Source organism: Primulina tabacum, chromosome 3 (assembly GCF_025594145.1).
Source record: "Primulina tabacum isolate GXHZ01 chromosome 3, ASM2559414v2, whole genome shotgun sequence".
NCBI classification, from domain to species: domain Eukaryota; kingdom Viridiplantae; phylum Streptophyta; class Magnoliopsida; order Lamiales; family Gesneriaceae; genus Primulina; species Primulina tabacum.
Genome location: NC_134552.1, coordinates 2,692,796 through 2,709,868, shown reverse-complemented (window position 1 = coordinate 2,709,868; position 17,073 = coordinate 2,692,796). Strand labels below are relative to the sequence as shown.

The 17,073-nt window shown below is 34.1% G+C and overlaps 2 protein-coding genes across 8 annotated transcripts; both read left to right on the top strand.

Moving 5' to 3' along the window:
- Nucleotides 1–1,319: 1,319 nt before the first annotated feature.
- Nucleotides 1,320–4,421, top strand: LOC142539300 (protein SULFUR DEFICIENCY-INDUCED 1-like). Its single transcript, XM_075644673.1, has 4 exons — nucleotides 1,320–1,585; nucleotides 2,456–2,668; nucleotides 3,261–3,416; nucleotides 3,549–4,421. Exons 1-4 carry the CDS (start codon nucleotides 1,478–1,480, stop codon nucleotides 3,948–3,950), a joined length of 879 nt encoding a protein of 292 aa, XP_075500788.1. The 5' UTR covers nucleotides 1,320–1,477; the 3' UTR covers nucleotides 3,951–4,421.
- Nucleotides 4,422–11,362: 6,941 nt separating this feature from the next.
- On the top strand, nucleotides 11,363–15,522 carry LOC142539298 (thiamine-repressible mitochondrial transport protein THI74). Of its 7 annotated transcripts, none has more exons than XM_075644670.1 (4): nucleotides 11,363–11,549; nucleotides 11,822–12,463; nucleotides 12,562–12,982; nucleotides 14,150–15,522. In XM_075644670.1, exons 2-4 carry the CDS (start codon nucleotides 11,954–11,956, stop codon nucleotides 14,419–14,421), a joined length of 1,203 nt encoding a protein of 400 aa, XP_075500785.1. In that variant the 5' UTR covers nucleotides 11,363–11,549; nucleotides 11,822–11,953; the 3' UTR covers nucleotides 14,422–15,522. The 7 variants fall into 7 exon arrangements, with proteins under 7 accessions (XP_075500785.1, XP_075500784.1, XP_075500783.1 ...); XM_075644669.1 differs by having other exon boundaries at nucleotides 11,363–11,604; XM_075644668.1 differs by having other exon boundaries at nucleotides 11,363–11,652.
- Nucleotides 15,523–17,073: the final 1,551 nt, after the last annotated feature.

Genomic DNA, 17,073 nt, shown 5'->3' with positions numbered 1-17,073 from the left:
CATAAAAAAATAATATTTTTTCATGAGTGACCCAAATAGAAGATATGTCTCACAAAATTGACTCATGACACCGTCTCACAATAGTTTTTGTGTATTATTATTATATAGACATGACATTCAACCATCTAATAAGCCTCAAAATGAGAGATGTTTCCCCGAGTAAAAACTCTAAATGTAGAAGCTAGCTCTTAAATATGTTTAAAATATAATATAAATGTAATAATAAATGACTATCAACTATAGTTTTCATCATACGCAATGCATGCATATGTATACAAGTTTTTCATGTTAAAATTTGTTATTTTTATATTTATACTTTTGTGATAAAAAAAATTTATAGTGGAGTGATATGATTATTTATTTTGCTATTTTTAAATTTAGATACATATAAATAAATATTTCTCATTAAATTAAAATGAATTAATTCTATAACTAAGAGGTTTATTTTTTAATTTAAAAATAGATTTTGTCATTAAATTTGATTACTCTAAACTTTAACTTTAATAATATGCTAGTGGGGTTGCGTGTACAAAAATTTAGTGAGAAATCCAAGACTAGATATATGAGGAGGTAATTAATTTTTTTTTTTTTGGTGAGAAATTTAAAAATGGTGTGATAATTTGGATGGAAAATTGAATAAAAAGTGATGATATTTTTATTAAATTTTGTAAAAAAAATATAAATTAAATGCTTATTTTATTCATAGCTTCTCACTAGTTATTTCAATTCTAAAAATTTATAAATTCATATTAATTTTTTAAAAAATTATTATTTTCAACAATCCGCTAATATTAATTTATGTTTGACTTGCGACCAAACGGCTTTCATTTATGGAAGACAAGATGCGTGGCAAGCCACTTGACAACTTTATCTTGATGTCAACCATTCTTAAAAAATTACATTGTAAACAACAATATTAATATTTCATTATATTTTTCATTTTCAAGAATTATAATTTTTTTTAAAAAATAAAAAAGTTATAATTTGATTTAAAAATAGTTTTTTAAAATTTTATCAAATAAATCAAATAGCATTTCTGTGGAGACAAAAAATCCTGTGAGACAGTCTCACGGGTCATATTTTTTGAGACAGATCTCTTATTTGATCATCTATGAAAATATGTTACTTTTTATGCTAAGAGTATTATTTTTTATTGTAAATATCTGTAAAATTGACCCATTTTACATATAAAAATTCGTAAAACCGTCTCGTAATAAATATACTCTCTATTCTCACAAAATGTGACCTGATATTCATTGAAAATGGCAACCTATGAACCTGGACAACATGTCGTCCATGTTCATTATTTCTCCACTAATCCACTTTCCCTTTATAATTCATTTCATGGCACATTCTTCTTCTTCTGTTCCTGAAACCCATTCTGCCACAGTCTTAAACCCTGTGATTCTCTCAGGTTCCACTTTCTGAATCGAGATTTAACAGTTCCCTTTTCCGGAATCAATTTTCTGAAGCAAAAATGGAAAGCGGGACGAGAAATATTAATAAGAAAGAAAAAGATCTGTATCATGTGAATCACAAAGTTCCCGCCGGAGATGGACCTTATGTTCGTGCCAAACATGCCCAGGTTTTCTTTTTTCAAATTTATTTTTGGAGCTTTGGGTTAAAATTTATGGAGCTAGCACTTATATTTATTATTATATTATTATTGTAATATATCCTCGAGTTGCTTATGCTATTAAATGCTCAATATATGCAGCGGATCGGCATTGATTTTAATTATGAGTAACTGATATGAAAGTTCATCTTTGTGTGATTTATGATTTTTGATGAAATTGCGTGTGTGTGTTGAGTCTCTAGGTGTTTTTGTAAAGAACCGCCAAACTTGTTGGCGTTGGGAAAAGCCAAGAAACTTGTAGCTTAAATTTTTTGTATATATATATCTCGATTAATCTGGGAAAAAAGGAGGGATGTGGGGTAGCTTGGGGAATTTTCCTGATATAGATTTTGTATCTCGGAGGTTGATTTTGTGACACCATTTACATGATTATTAATACCTTAAAGATTGTCTGGTGTTTTTGATCAAATACAGTTTCCATACCTAGTCTCATACAAGACCAAGGTCCAGGTTATATATTTTCGAATGAATTATATTTTCATGGGGATCGAAAGATTAAATATTGTTCATATTTCCTTGAGAACTTTGTAATCTACAAAATGGGGGGATTTTCTGTGTTTTGGAGTCAGTAAAATTCAAGAATGGAGTCAATAGACATTCTTACGGCTAAAGAAGCCTACTCGTCTATTAGCTCGTTGTCGTCGACCACTCTCGTGTTACGGGGCATCGAGCATGACTCAACAACGTTGATCCTGAATAAGGCTCCTCAATTAATTGATCTTGTTTGGCCGATTTTAATGATTTCTTTATCGGAGAATGATGATTATAATAAGTTTGATGTCATCTCATAATTTGAATAAACTGTTTGTTTGATTTCAGTTGGTCGAGAAGGATTCAGAATCAGCTATAATATGGTTTTGGAAGGCTATAAATATGGGAGATAGAGTGGAGAGTGCCCTCAAAGATATGGCCATAGTTATGAAGCAACTTGGTAGAACTGAGGAAGCAATCGAGGCTGTGAAATCTTTTCGGGTCCTTTGCCCCAGACAAGCACAAGAATCACTCGATAACGTTCTCATCGACTTGTACAAGGTATGTGGATTACGGATCAAAGGTTTTGTTTGGTGTTCTATATTCCGCTATACTCATAACACATGACAACTGTGGAACTAGGGCCTTTGGCCTTTGGATGCTCAGAACTGAAAATATCTCAAATTACATTCCTAAAGGGGTAAAAAAATAATTTTTTTTAAAAGTCATGCATATACATGTCACATTTAAAGAACATGTAACATGAAATAATTGGCTACCTAACAATGTTTATTTACAATTGAAATATATAAAAAAGGGTATTATTTGTGTCCCATCAAAAATATTTTGTTTTCCCTTTTTGGGAGTGTTGGCTTTTCATTTTGTGTAAATCAAACCTCCATCTATGTAGGGCAAAATATGTTATGCAAAGTATGAGCATATTCAATGGGGGCAAGTATCGCGGTCGCCCTTCCTAGTCATGAGAATCAATTTAATGTATGTTGATTTTTAGATGCAAGTTTTTTTTTTCCGGACACATATGAAGTTGTATTGCCTAAATTTTTTTATCCATCGCAGCAGTGGCCGTGGACCTATTTATATTATCTAGATATGATGTGTGTGATTGACATTTATGCAAGTTATTGCATTGTAGAAATGTGGGAAAGTTGATGAACAAATAGCACTACTCAAGCATAAGCTTAAGTTGATATACTTGGGAGAAGCTTTCAATGGAAAGCCTACAAAAACCGCACGTTCCCATGGCAAGAAGTTTCAAGTTTCTATCAGACAAGAAACCTCAAGAATATTGGTATGTGATTAAACCAGTCACTAAAAGATTCGGAATAAAACCATAACACAGACAATTTCTTAGCATCTGCAATCGATTAATGAAATGAAGAGAGATGATTCTTAAAACATTAACTTGTGATTTTGGCGACAGGGGAACCTAGGATGGGCATACATGCAAAAGTCGAATTACATGGCAGCAGAAGTGGTGTATCGTAAAGCCCAAATGATCGATCCGGACACGAACAAGGCCTTGAACTTGTGTCATTGCCTCATCAAACAAGCCAGATACAACGAGGCAAATTTGGTTCTACAAGATGTGCTTCAGTACATACTTCCAGGTTCAGATGACTTAAAGTCAAGGAATCGGGCTGAGGAGTTGTTGTTGATACTGGATTGTAAGCAACCTTCCAACCCAATTCTCTCAAATCTTGATTTTGAAGACGATTTTGTCGAGGCCCTCGAGCGAGTGATGAATGAATGGGCGCCTGCCAGATCAAAAAGGCTTCCGATTTTTGAAGAGATTTCTCAGTTTAGAGACCAGTTGGCCTGTTGATTTTCACTTTGTTTGAACATGATTATACTGTTGTCAGCTGTGTGCATTTGGGTTGCGGTCAAGGCGGCTAGTTTGGTATAAAAAGGAGTAGGATGTATACGACAGAGACTATCACTATCCTACATCCGGAGAAACATTTGTTGTGAAAGATTTCACTTGTTTTGGGGTGGGTTCAAGCTTAAGACAAGTTCTGCTCACCTTGTACAAGGGGGGTGGGTCTACGTTGGAAGATAGACCATGCCGATGTATACTGGTTACCATTTAAAGCTGCACACCAATAAGCCTCTGTATAGATACAAGGGTCAACTTTTGATTAAAAAAAAAGATTATCTTCTCAGCTTTCAGATAAAAATCCGTTATTACCGTTAAGCGGAAATTGTCAACTTGATTGCAAAGAACTGATGTTTTAGTTTTTCGTGATCTACAAAAGCCGAGATAATAAATAGAATTATAAAATTTAAAGTCGATCAACCTCTACTAGTTCTTGTTTATTCCATGGGTATTGCCTTTTCAATAAGAACAAAACACATATAAAAAAAAGAAGAGAGAGAATGCCCAGCACCTGCAATGAAATGTAATTCCATGTGAAAATATTTAACTTCTCTACAAATAAATTTTAAACTAGAAAGAAAGAAAGGAGTTCTCAGGTTCCTCAAGGAAAAAAGACAATTGACAGTGGATAGAGAACATTTCCCTCCAATAACCAATGTGAATGTGAATAACATTGATTTGATGTTTTGATCAATGAAAAGGTGATGTATATGATTGAGAATAAGTATGTCGGCTCAAAAGACATTATCAGACATTGTTGGGTACACATCAAGATGATATTTGAAGCTAAGGACAGAAAAGTAGAAAGTTTCCGAAGATAGGGTCATCAATACTTTAAGGGGAAATCAGTTGACAGATGAATGAATGCAAGATATAATAGGAGATTCATTGCTAAAGAGTTGACAGGTGAATTAATGCAAGGTATGATTCATTGCTAAAGAGCCGGTGAACCAATACCTTGGAGAAAGTTTGTTTACTAGGTCAATGAATATTGTAAGGAGAGCTGACCAATAGCCATTTGAGAGGGTGTCCTGGGAAAAATCCATTCTCGGTTGTTCAACAAAAAGAGGAGAGGAAACCATGTTTTGTGGTTTATGTTAGGTAAGACCCACATTAAATTAAATAATAAAAAAACGTATCAAAAATCGAAAGAATTTAAAAAACTGAACGAGGGAATTAGTTATAAATAGAGCTCAATTCCTTCAGTTATTGTATCCCAAAATCAAAAGTTTTTTCGGTTTAGATAAAAAGAGAGTGCATAGAAAAAAAATGTATTTTTTTCTTGAGTGCGGGAATTCTCTTGTGTGAGTTAGATAAATTATTTTCTCGGTATACTCGGGGTTTGGGAGTGAGAAATATTGAGTGTATTGATGTATACTCTTGTTGTAATATTTCTTCCAGTTATAAAAGTTGCAGTGCTCCGTGGACGTAGTCTATATTGGGTGAACCACGTAAATCTTTGTGTTCTTGTTGGTTATTTTATTCCGCATTTTTGGGGTGCTATTATCATCGTGATCGGCATCGCTTCGGGGTAATTTCCCAACAACTGGTATCAGAGCTTTGTTGTGAAAATTCTTAAGAATTCTAAGTATGCTCTGTGGTTGCAGCTTTGTCTGTCTTCCACATCAGAAAAGATTTTTTAGATTTTTTGCTAAGATTAGAGAAGTGATGGCCGGAGATGATGGATCGGGACCGGGAATCAACAAGTTCGACGGAACAGGATCCTGAATGAACGAGCAAGGAGCATGAGATTGCATTCTGGATTGCCAAAATCATTCTGGGCTGATGCTGTTAACACTGTAGCATATTTGATCAACAGAGGACCTTCGATACCACTTGACTGCAAAATACCCGAAGAGGTTTGGAGCGGCAAAGAAGTAAACCTTTCTTTCTTGAAAGTGTTTGGATGTCTATCCTATGTTCATATTGATTCAGCAAGCATAACAAAACTTGATCCGAAATTAAATTAGTGCTTCTTTATTGGTTATGGAGATAATGAGTTTGGTTATCGTTTCTGGGATGACCAAAATCGGAAGATCATTCGGAGCAGGGATGTAATCTTTAATGAGCAACTTTTGTACAAGGACAAGTCAGACATTGGAGCTGGAGATGAATGTCCTGAAGTCAAGAAAACTGATGAAGTGCCATTGACATATATTCCTGTGAATGAATCGAAAACCAATAACCAGGAAAATGAAGAAGAAACTGTACAAGATGATGACCCACAAACTCCGGTGATTGAACTCAGGAGATCTTTGAGAACCATCAGACCACCTGAGAGATACTCCCCTGCACTTCACTATATTTTGCTGACAGACAAAAGTGAACCGGAGACCTATGAAGAGGCAATGCAAAATGATGATTCAACCAAGTGGGAGTTGGCCATGGAAGATGAGATGGATTCACTGTTATCCAATTAGACGTGGGAGTTGACAGAACTTCCGCAAGGCAAAAAGGCGTTACATAACAAGTGGGTGTACCGGTTAAAAGAAGAGCATGATGGTAGCAAGCGGTACAAGGCAAGACTTGTTGTAAAAGGCTTCCAACAACGGGAAGGAATTGATTACACCGAGATTTTCTCTCCGGTGGTTAAATTAACCACTATCAGGACAGTACTTGGACTAGTGGCGAAGGAAGACTTACATTTGGAGCAGTTGGATGTAAAGACTGCGTTTCTTCACGGTGACCTAGATAAAGAAATTTATATGAAGCAGCCACAGGGCTTTGAAGTACGGGGAAAAGAGAGAATGGTGTGCAAACTTCAGAAGAGCTTGTACGGTCTCAAACAAGCTCCAAGACAGTGGTACAAGAAGTTTGACGGATTCATGAGTAATAATGGTTTCCTAAGGTGTCAAGCTGATCACTATTGTTATGTGAAACTTGATGGTTATTATATCATACTACTGATATATGTAGATGATATGTTGATAGCAGGAGCTTGTCTGAAGGAGATTGATAAACTTGAGAAAGAGTTATCAAAGGAATTTGCTTTGAAGGATTTGGGTACTACAAAACAAATCCTTGGAATGATGATCCTTAGAGATCGGATGAATGGAGTATTGAAGCTTGAGAAGATTCCTGGAAGCAAGAATCCAGCTGATATGCTCACGAAGGCTGTTATCATTGAAAAACTGAAGTTGTGTTTGGCTTCAGTTGGTCTCCTGGACTAACAAAGGAGGTATGAGCTGCTGCACTGATGGTGTGAAGACATGATTGGAATCAAGTCTTCAAGTGGGAGAATTGTTAGGTAAGAATTTAATGGGGTGGGACCCACATTAAATTAAATAATAAAAAAACGTATCCCACATCGAAAGAATTTAAAAAACTGAACGAGGAAATTAGTTATAAATAGAGCTCAATTCCTTCAGTTATTGTATTCCAAAATCAAAAGATTTTCAGCTTTGATAAAAAGAAAGTGCATAAGAAAAAAAAAGTGTATTTTTTTCTTGAGTGCGGGAATTCTCTTGTGTGAGTTAGAGAAATTATTTTCTCGGTATACTCGGGGTTTGGGAGTGAAAAATATTGAGTGTATTGGTGTATACACTTGTTTTAATATTTCTTCCAGTTATAAAAGTTGCAGTGCTCCGTGGACGTAGCCTATATTGGGTGAACCACGTAAATCTTTGTGTTCTTGTTGGTTATTTTATTCCGCATTTTTTGGGTGCTATTATCATCGTGATCGGCATCGCTTCGGGGTAATTTCCCAACAGTTTATCCCATGATAATGCCTAGAATTTTAAGAGGGTGCCTTGAATTTTCCACCAAAAAAACTGATAATTCAATAGAAGATAATAAGAATTTTGGGAGAAATACTACAGAAAATAATGAGAAAGAAAGTGGTTTGATAAAAAAAAAAAAACCACCTTCAGAGTAAATGAGATTATTGTCTCATTTGATTGTGCCACAAGTTCTCTGGTGTTACTCGATAAATTTACATAAGAAAATTTGTGTGTCCGATATTTCTACAGGGATTGGGGATAGTACAAATGCCATCCAAAGTGAGAAAGTGAAGGATGTTCATGGGTTCTTATCGATGGAGAAAGATAATGGTTATTACAAAATGTACAACAGAGATTACTAAATATATCAAGCCACTTTATATCACAACACATAGGAATGGAAAATCGGTATTCAAAGTATTGATAGATAAGGTAGCCATACTGGAAGGTGCGGCTGGATCACCTCCTTTTCAGGAAGAGCTAATGCTTGTTGGGTATTTTGGTTGGACACTACTTCACACCCAAAACAAAATCTAATCTCACTAGATGTTTCAAAATCTAGGGAAGAGTGCGGAAGACTTGTTTTCCACCGTAGTATCTGTTGCAATGTTTAATTGGGAGTCAAAACTTTGGGAGTATTATCGGTAAATATCACTATGTGATCTCAATCGTCCTTATCAGCTTTCTTTGTGGTTAATGACAATGCTAGCTTTCACGCCTTGTTAATAAGAAATTGAATTCATATCAATCATTGTGTGTCGTCATCCATGCATCAATTACGATTAATGTGAAAAATGGATGATGTACAAATGATACAGGTCGATTCACAACCATATTGATCTAATTATAATGTTGTGGATGATAAATATTACGATGGAGCCTTTGATCCTATTAGATTTCATAACTTCAATAAAGACACTTACAAGGTTAAGGAAGTGGTTGAAAAGATCCTTGAACCCATAACCATAGTCTCTCAAATTTTTTTGTCATTGAGGATGTCATGATTAAGTACAGTAAAAAAAATGAAATTGACTGCAACTTACGCATGGAAAGCCACATTGCATTATTTGGTAGATGAGTTTCAATATCAAGAGTTATGAGATATTGATATATAAAGAAAAATACGATGATAAATTAGAGGTAAAAGAGTTATTTACTATTGTGCCTCACGAGCCAATGATATTGGTAGTACTGGACACGAAGTCTCCGTGAGTAGGCGATTGGTTGACCGAAGGTGAAGGAAAACAGTTGTTAGCAGTGAAGAATTAGAAGATTTAGAGGGAGAAGATGATTTGAAATTGTTGAAATGCGGTTTTTATCGTGAGATTTATAAGAGGGAGTTGAAGTGGATGAGTATCATAACTTCGTTTATTTTCCTCGTCCTTGAATCATTTGCCTTTTGAATTTAGACCAAGATTTTAAATTGGGTTAAAGCAATAAGATTTGTCCTAATAGGTCAACCTTCACTTCTTTTCTTCAGGCGTCGTTCATATTTCCTTTGGGCCAAAATTTATTTTTAGGGTTAGCCAATTGGCCTTACGAAAAAAATCTAGTATGAAAAATTAGAAATAATGTCTACACAATTCTTCATCAACAAATAGCATACACAATTATCCGCAAATTTGATTCTAGTTTATCAATTTCATCGTTCAAATTCTGGTTGTTTCTAGCTTTTAATTCAAGTTCAAGTTTCATATCATCTGTAAAAAAAAATATTTATTCCACTTCGCAATGAATTTTCCTTTAATTTCCTGATTTAGTTTCTTAATTTTTGTTGCTTATCAAGAGAATTATAACTAACGGTCAATTCGAGACTCGTATTGTTTGCTTTAGAGTCCAGATTTCACATTTGTGACGATCTCGTATCTGACACGTCTTCGCAAATTTTCAGCGCAAACAAAACTATTATAAGGTTGCATTTGTATAATGATAAATACATTGGTTTTTTTTTTTTTTTTTGACAAAATCCATTTGACAGTGCATTTCAAATCTAGCTATTTATTTTTAAATATTTATGATGAATTTTATACATAGAGTCGTTTCAAACTATCAGTTCAATTACTCGTTTAAATCCAAACTATCTCATCCAAACATAATCTATATGATATTTAATCATATAGGTACCAAATTATTATTAAATATGATATAGGTACCAAATTATTATGAAATAGTTGATCATATGATTAAGATTTGTTAAATTAAAAATTAAAACAAATCTCAATATCCCTATATGATATCGAGATAACCCTCACACCTAATTATTAAGTCGAAATACCCCAATAATCTTATCTAGAAAACCCTTAATGCCTAATATTTAAGTAGAAAAGGCAATAATCTTTCTATATTGAGTCCCGTGTACATGGGGTAAATTAAGGCTTTAAGCATTTACAAAGTGAGATTATAGAAATTGGAGAATAAAAATGTGGTACATTATTTTGACAATTTACCTTCATCATTAAATAGATTAATGAGTTTCAACAAATTTTTTATTCATTAATCATTATTGGAATAAAGATAAAATATGAAAATTCTATGTAAAATTTACTTTTTCAATAATTTTCTTAATTTGTGTAAAAACAAGCACAAGTATAAATATATGTGTCACTTACGAAAATTGCGGGCGTGCTAGGCACGTGTTCGTGCTAAATGTGAATGATCCGACTTCGTTTACCAAGTGTTGTATGTCTCAATTCGGTCGTAAATTCTAACTCATTCGAAATGGTTCAAAAACGCAAACACAAAATGAGAAATATGACAAAATTACAGGAGGAATCCATTAATAACATTAAATATAATTATGTTGCTATGAACTTGATCGACATTCTACAATAAATTTGAAGAAATGAGAAAATAGACTATTTGGAAATTGAAAATGAGCTAACAATTAATGATAGAATTCTGCAGAAGTTTGCTGTAAATTTTTGTTGGATGTGTTTGTTGTGTCCTTTTTCTGATTCTTCCTTTCTGTTTTGTTCAACTCCACTGAGCAGTTCCAGTCATATTCCACGATCATCCATGATGCATCGTGGATCAACCTCCTCCATCGTATTTTTTCTCTGACCAACTATATTTCTCCTGGACTTAGCATCATTTGGGATATCATGTCTGATGAGCTTATATTTTTATTGAACTTCAAATATTTGAATTAAACAATATGAAACAAATGAATATTTATCAATAAAAAGTTCCTATTTATAGAGTACAAGTTTTTATTAATCATATTCCTAAAAAAAAGTTTTTATTAATCATTAATGGAATAAAGATAAAATATGAAATTTCTATGTAAAATTTACTTTTTCAATAATCTTCTTGATTTGTATAAAAACAAGCACAAATATAAATATATGAAACAAATGAATATTTATCAATAAAAAGTTCCTATTTATAGAGTACAATTTAGTGATACATTTATATATTTATACTATATATATATATATGTATATAAAGACAACATATTTATTAATTATATTTTTAAATTTTTTTTCTTATTATATTAAATTATTTATTTTTATATTATTATTTTAGTTTAACTTCGATCAATACTAACATTTTTATTAAAATAAATAAATAAATAAACTTAATTGGAAAAAGAAAAACAGAGGTTGGTACGTATAATTTTTCTTGTTTTGTGTTGTTTGAATTAAAAATTATTTCACAAAAAATTATCAAGAATATAGATATTTGGAAATGGGAAGGTTGAATCCAGAAAACCCGTAACGGAATTCCTCCAACAACAGATTTCCAAAACTTTATTTTTCAGGGACCGAAGATCTCCATCCCTACGAAATCACCGTATTCTCGACTTGTACGCTGTTTTATGTTGACTTCGGTTGGGTTGCTCTTTATTCATTATTTGTTCAGAATATATTATCATTTGCTAATGTGTATGAACCTTTCTTCAAAATGTAGTCAACAATCTTGCTTTTCTTTGGGTATATACTTTGTGTGTCTAAGATTAACATGATGGGCTTTTGTCCAATTTTTTTATGGATGATATACGGGAGTTTTTGGTAGATTTTGTGTGCCAAGTTTTTATTTTTCCATGTTTGTTCCTTTGAATCTGTGTTGTGTTTCTCAGTCAGTGGAATTTTTTCCTTTCAGATTCTATCGATAATATAAGCTTTTGATCCGAAGAGGCTTGCCTTGTAGAGATATTTGGATTTTTTCAAAGAAACGAAAGGAAGAAAGGTCTGCACTGCGAGGACTATTCTGGTAATTTTGGGTATTGGGCTAATGAAAAGTCAAGCCTGGAAATGGGTTCTGGGATTGGTATATATATTTGCAGTTGCAACAATATGGATTGCTGCTAGTTTTGTGGTACAATCTGTGGTAGATGGTGGAGTTTCACCGTTTCTAGTCACATATATTTGCAACTCATTGTTCGTGGTTTATATACCTCTAGTTGAAATCGGTCGTTATCTGGAGGATAAATATGGAAGCTTGTGGTTTTGGAGAAATAGAAAGGATGGTGATTTGCAAGAATCAAGAGTTTCTGAGCAGGTGATTCTTTTAGAAGATAATGAGGCCTGTTCTCCGACCGATGGTTTGATTCCAGTTGTAGTGGCACAACAAGAAACTGTAATTCATCAAGATGGCATTGTTGAAAAGACTTGCAGAATAGGATTGGATGCAAAAGGGCGATGGACTCGTGGAAGAGTCGCGAAAGTAAGCCTCTTGATATGCCCATTCTGGTTTCTGGCACAACTCACGTTCAATCTCTCACTCAAGTACACTACAGTCACGGTAAGAATTTGGGTCTGATTTGTTTTTTTAATAAATGATTTAGTTGATATTTTCCTGACAAGGGCTCGTTTGATTGAGTTGTTTCCTTTGATGTACAGTCCAATACCATCCTAAGCAGTGCATCCAGTCTTTTCACTTTTTTGGTTGCTCTTGCGTTCTTGGGTGAGAAGTTCACTTGGGTAAAGCTGATTAGCGTTCTTCTTTGCATGGGAGGAACAATAATTGTAAGTTTGGGAGACTCAGGGACAGGATTGAGTGCTGTCGCCTCAAGTCCCCTTCTTGGAGATGTTCTCTCTCTTGTATCTTCTGCATTTTATGCTGTCTATATTACCCTTATTCGCCTGAAGCTACCCGACGAAGATGATGAAAGAGGTCATGCTAGTATGGCACAGTTTCTTGGATTCTTGGGGTTGTTTAACCTAGTGTTGTTTTTCCCTGTTACTCTGATTCTAGAATTTGCCAAGGTTGAGTCTTTTAGCATGATGACATGGAAGCAATTTGGTTTAATTATTGGTAAAGGTATGCTCATAAGCTTCAGCTTTTTATTAAAATCTTGGTTGACTATTGTTTTGAATATGTTTACCTGCTCTGGGTCTATTTACTAATTATGTTGTTTCTGGAGACATTGATCGGTTTTACATCTGTCGTGCTCAACTGGTCATACCTTTTTTCGTGTTCTTCACCTGTAAACTTTCTTCATCACCTATGGTTTGCTGATAGAGTTTGATCATGTTCATGGTCTAATTAATATAATTGTTCGTACCTCTGTGCTCTTGATTATCATGGAAGATAGATTTGTTAATTTTTTTCATTAATATGTGTATGCTAGAAAGAAGGCGCAGTGCAATCGATACAACTTAATAGATCCTGTTTCCTCTAATTATTTATGCTTCCGGTCAAGAATGTAGTATCATGGAACACATATATATCCTATTTGGTTCAATTTTAGTTCTTTCTCTGCCAATTGACGTGCATTTGTCTAGATTTGCCTCAACCCTTTTTACACACTTTTCCCTTCTTGGTTTTAAATGTAAATTTCCGTAACCTTTTCTGACACTGGCATCCTTAATTCTATAATTTTCTTATTCAGCCTATGTGACAACATTTATAACACAAGACGGTAGCTTTCGAATTCTCATATGACATAATTCAGTCTTAACTATCACAGTTTTGCTTTTGTAAAGTGTCATTCTGATTTTGCATCCCTTTTTTTGTCATCCTTGAATCATTCAAGGACTGCGATACTTTTTTGACGCAAAGAAGATGCATTATCTCGGTTGGACGGGGTCACGAACTTCCCTGTAATATTATTATTGAAACAGGAATCAGGGCAGCCTGTCAGATGAATTTGTTTTTTTGAAATATTATGTAAATTATTTTTTAGTACTAGTTACTACAAAGTTTCGCCTCTCCAAAATCATTTTATTCTTGCCCCACTTTCCCGAGCCCTGGCTGGAAATGGAATGCCCTTTTTTTAAGGTTGATACTTCTTAGCCTATTTAAATTCAGAAATTGTATCATAGTCACATGCGGGTTAGAATTTGGTTTTGGCTTCATCGGATTCTCCTCTCTCACCTTTGTGCTTCTGTTTGCTATGTATTTCCTTTGAAATTTACCCATAATGTCGCAACTATCGTCGGTAGCATAGACATTCTCGAAATCTAAATTTGGAACTTCTATTTTCAGGTCTACTAGACAACGTTTTGAGCGACTATTTATGGGCCAAGGCCGTACTCCTTACGACAACCACTGTTGCCACGGCAGGTCTGACAATTCAGGTCCCTTTAGCAGCTGTAGTGGATTCACTAACCGGTAATGCACCTCGTCTCCTGGATTATATCGGAGCTGTTGCTGTAATGATTGGTTTCACAGGAATTAACTTCCCTTTGGCCGCGTTTTGTGGAACTAAAGAGGAAACTGAAAAAAATGTTCATCAAACGAATCAAGACGGGGTTTGATTCTCTGAAACAATAAAGTACCTCTCTTCCATGCTTTCGTTCTGTAGATAATTGTAGTTGAATTGTAACACAACATAGGAAATATACATAGGTTATTGTTTGATGGAAGTGTTTGTCCTTGGAAATTCACCAATCTTTGTGCAGCAATATTGTTTGCACACAGAAGGGCAACGTCGAAACAACCATACCAAGGGAAATAAATTTTTGTTTTTATAAGCGAAATGCAAAGGATTTGTTGTCCACATGGAGGATCTGTGATTTTAAATGAGGGTGGAAGACCTTAGTTCATTTTAGGGAGTAAATATTTGTACTTGTAGAAGAGTTGACTTCCTTTTTCTTTATCGGGCCAATTCCCCTTATTTGCCATATGTTGGTCGATAATTTTGTTCTTCTGATTTCAACATTCTTCTAGCAGATGCATAGGAACAGAAATGTAAAAGGTAACTCTACCATATCCACCAGTCCAACCCGAGGAAAAACGGGACAGAGAACATAGCCGCAATTTCTGAACTTCATTCTTGGTCTCAGTGGGTCTTCCCGTGTTTGGTCCATATCATGGAGCTCATGGATCGCGTGGCAGCAGTTTCATTTTTTATGCGTCCGTTTGAACATGTTCCTGGCATTCTTGATCAGGCTGGTAGGGTAGGATTGTAGTTTTGACCAATGTTATCTTGTCAATGACAATCCTTCTCTCGGGGACCTCTCACATTTCGATTCGTCGAGTGTGGTCTTTGGATTGACCTTTGGAGATCACCTGGATACATTTCACTAGACACCTTGTTCGACTAATTAAGGCATAATTCACGAACGCACCTGGTCAGTGATGTGTCCGTTGCCCCTTTTATCTCCTTTTGATATTCAAGGATTGAATCATTGAAACAGAAGCTTCTACTTTGGTAATTGCTGTCAGCACACGAGCAACCTCCTAACTGAGAATCCATTTCTACAAGTATCCTCGTACAGATTAGATTTTGCACACTATCTCTACCAAAAGCAAGCCAATAGTGTGTGTTCGAGTTGTTTGAGATTATTTTATCCCCATATTCATTCAACTGTATCTCTTATCGGATCGTATTAACACTCGAGGAAAGTTGTTTCTTACGCTGTTCGTTTTTACCCAAAATGGTCATAAAATTGTGAATAAAACCAAGTGTAAGTAGTCATAATTTGAGCATGATTAACATTAAAAATGGATCAATATGAACATAGATATTTACAATGATAGTTGGATGTGAAAGATGAGATTTATGGTATATTTGGTTAGCTTTTAAGAGATTAAGATAAAAAGATGCAACAAAATCAAACTATATTTAATGTATAAATGCAATTTTCAATAAATAAAAAATAGTAAAAATCAAGCATCCCAGTGGGAAATGACAACCTTGGATTTATTACAAGCTGAAGATGGGTTTGGATATTTAATATTTTTCTTCCAAATTGGGATGGTAGATTCTCGGTTTCGCGAAAACGACACCAAACACCGAAAATGCTAAACGTCGAACATGTTACAACACACAATGCGCCACGTCAGCATCCAACAGTGTTGTCAACCTCTTTTCCCTCTACTTCACTGAATGCCCAGTTGTTCGATGTTTAACATGTCTAACCACTGGCTCTACCAAACCTCTAACCATGCCTTAGGCTCCACTAGATACCCAACCCTAGCCTCCAGCCGAGCCTAGGCTCTTTGTGAGCCTGTCAGTTTCAGCTGGGTGTTGGATGGATTAAAGTTCGCATCATTTTTTAATATTATTTTTAAATCATTGTTTGATTTTATATAAATAGCTGAGCACGCTTTAGTTGGTGGGGCTTCCATACGTATTTTTTCAAATATAGTTCGATTTTTATATTTTGATATTATTATTTTTATTAATATATCTTTATTAACCGAATCTTGGAAAGATGTATGGTACTTTTTTTTTGAAATTTTTTTCCAAGATGTATGGTACTTTTTTTTTGAAATTTTTTTCTGTGTCTGAAAAAAAAATAAATCTATAGTATGTTTTGATCTTTTCATGGTTTTTTTCGAGGAAAAAACTTATGTGATATAGTCTAAAGAGTCATATTTTATGAGACAGATTTCTTATTTGGTTCATCTATGAAAAATTATTACTTTTTATGCTAAAAGTATTACTTTTTATTGTGAATATCGGTAGAATTGACCCGTTTCACAGATAAAGATTCGTGAGACCGTCTCACAAGAAATCTACTCTCTTTTGAAACTGTAACTCGAACTCTGAACTGTGTATAAAATCGAATTCAAAACCATTTATCTATTTTGATCACAAGATCACGGACAAAATCATTAAAAATTGAAACTAAAATTATATCTAAATATCTTATCCATCTCAAACATAAAAATTTATTTGTATTTTTACACATGTTAAAAAATATAATTAACAAAACAAAAATTGATAAACAAATTTTTTATTTTACATTATATTCGTTCAAAAAATAATTTCATGTTTTTCAAAACTTTAGTTTATGATAAAATAATATTATTAAATTTAAAAAATGAATAATATACTTGAGATATAAATTTTATTATTTACTGATATTGAAACTTTCAAGGTTAGAAACAAGTCTCCTCCCAAACCTGAAACTGAGATCCCAACCTGACCGCTCAGCTTAATTAATTAATTAAAGTCACGG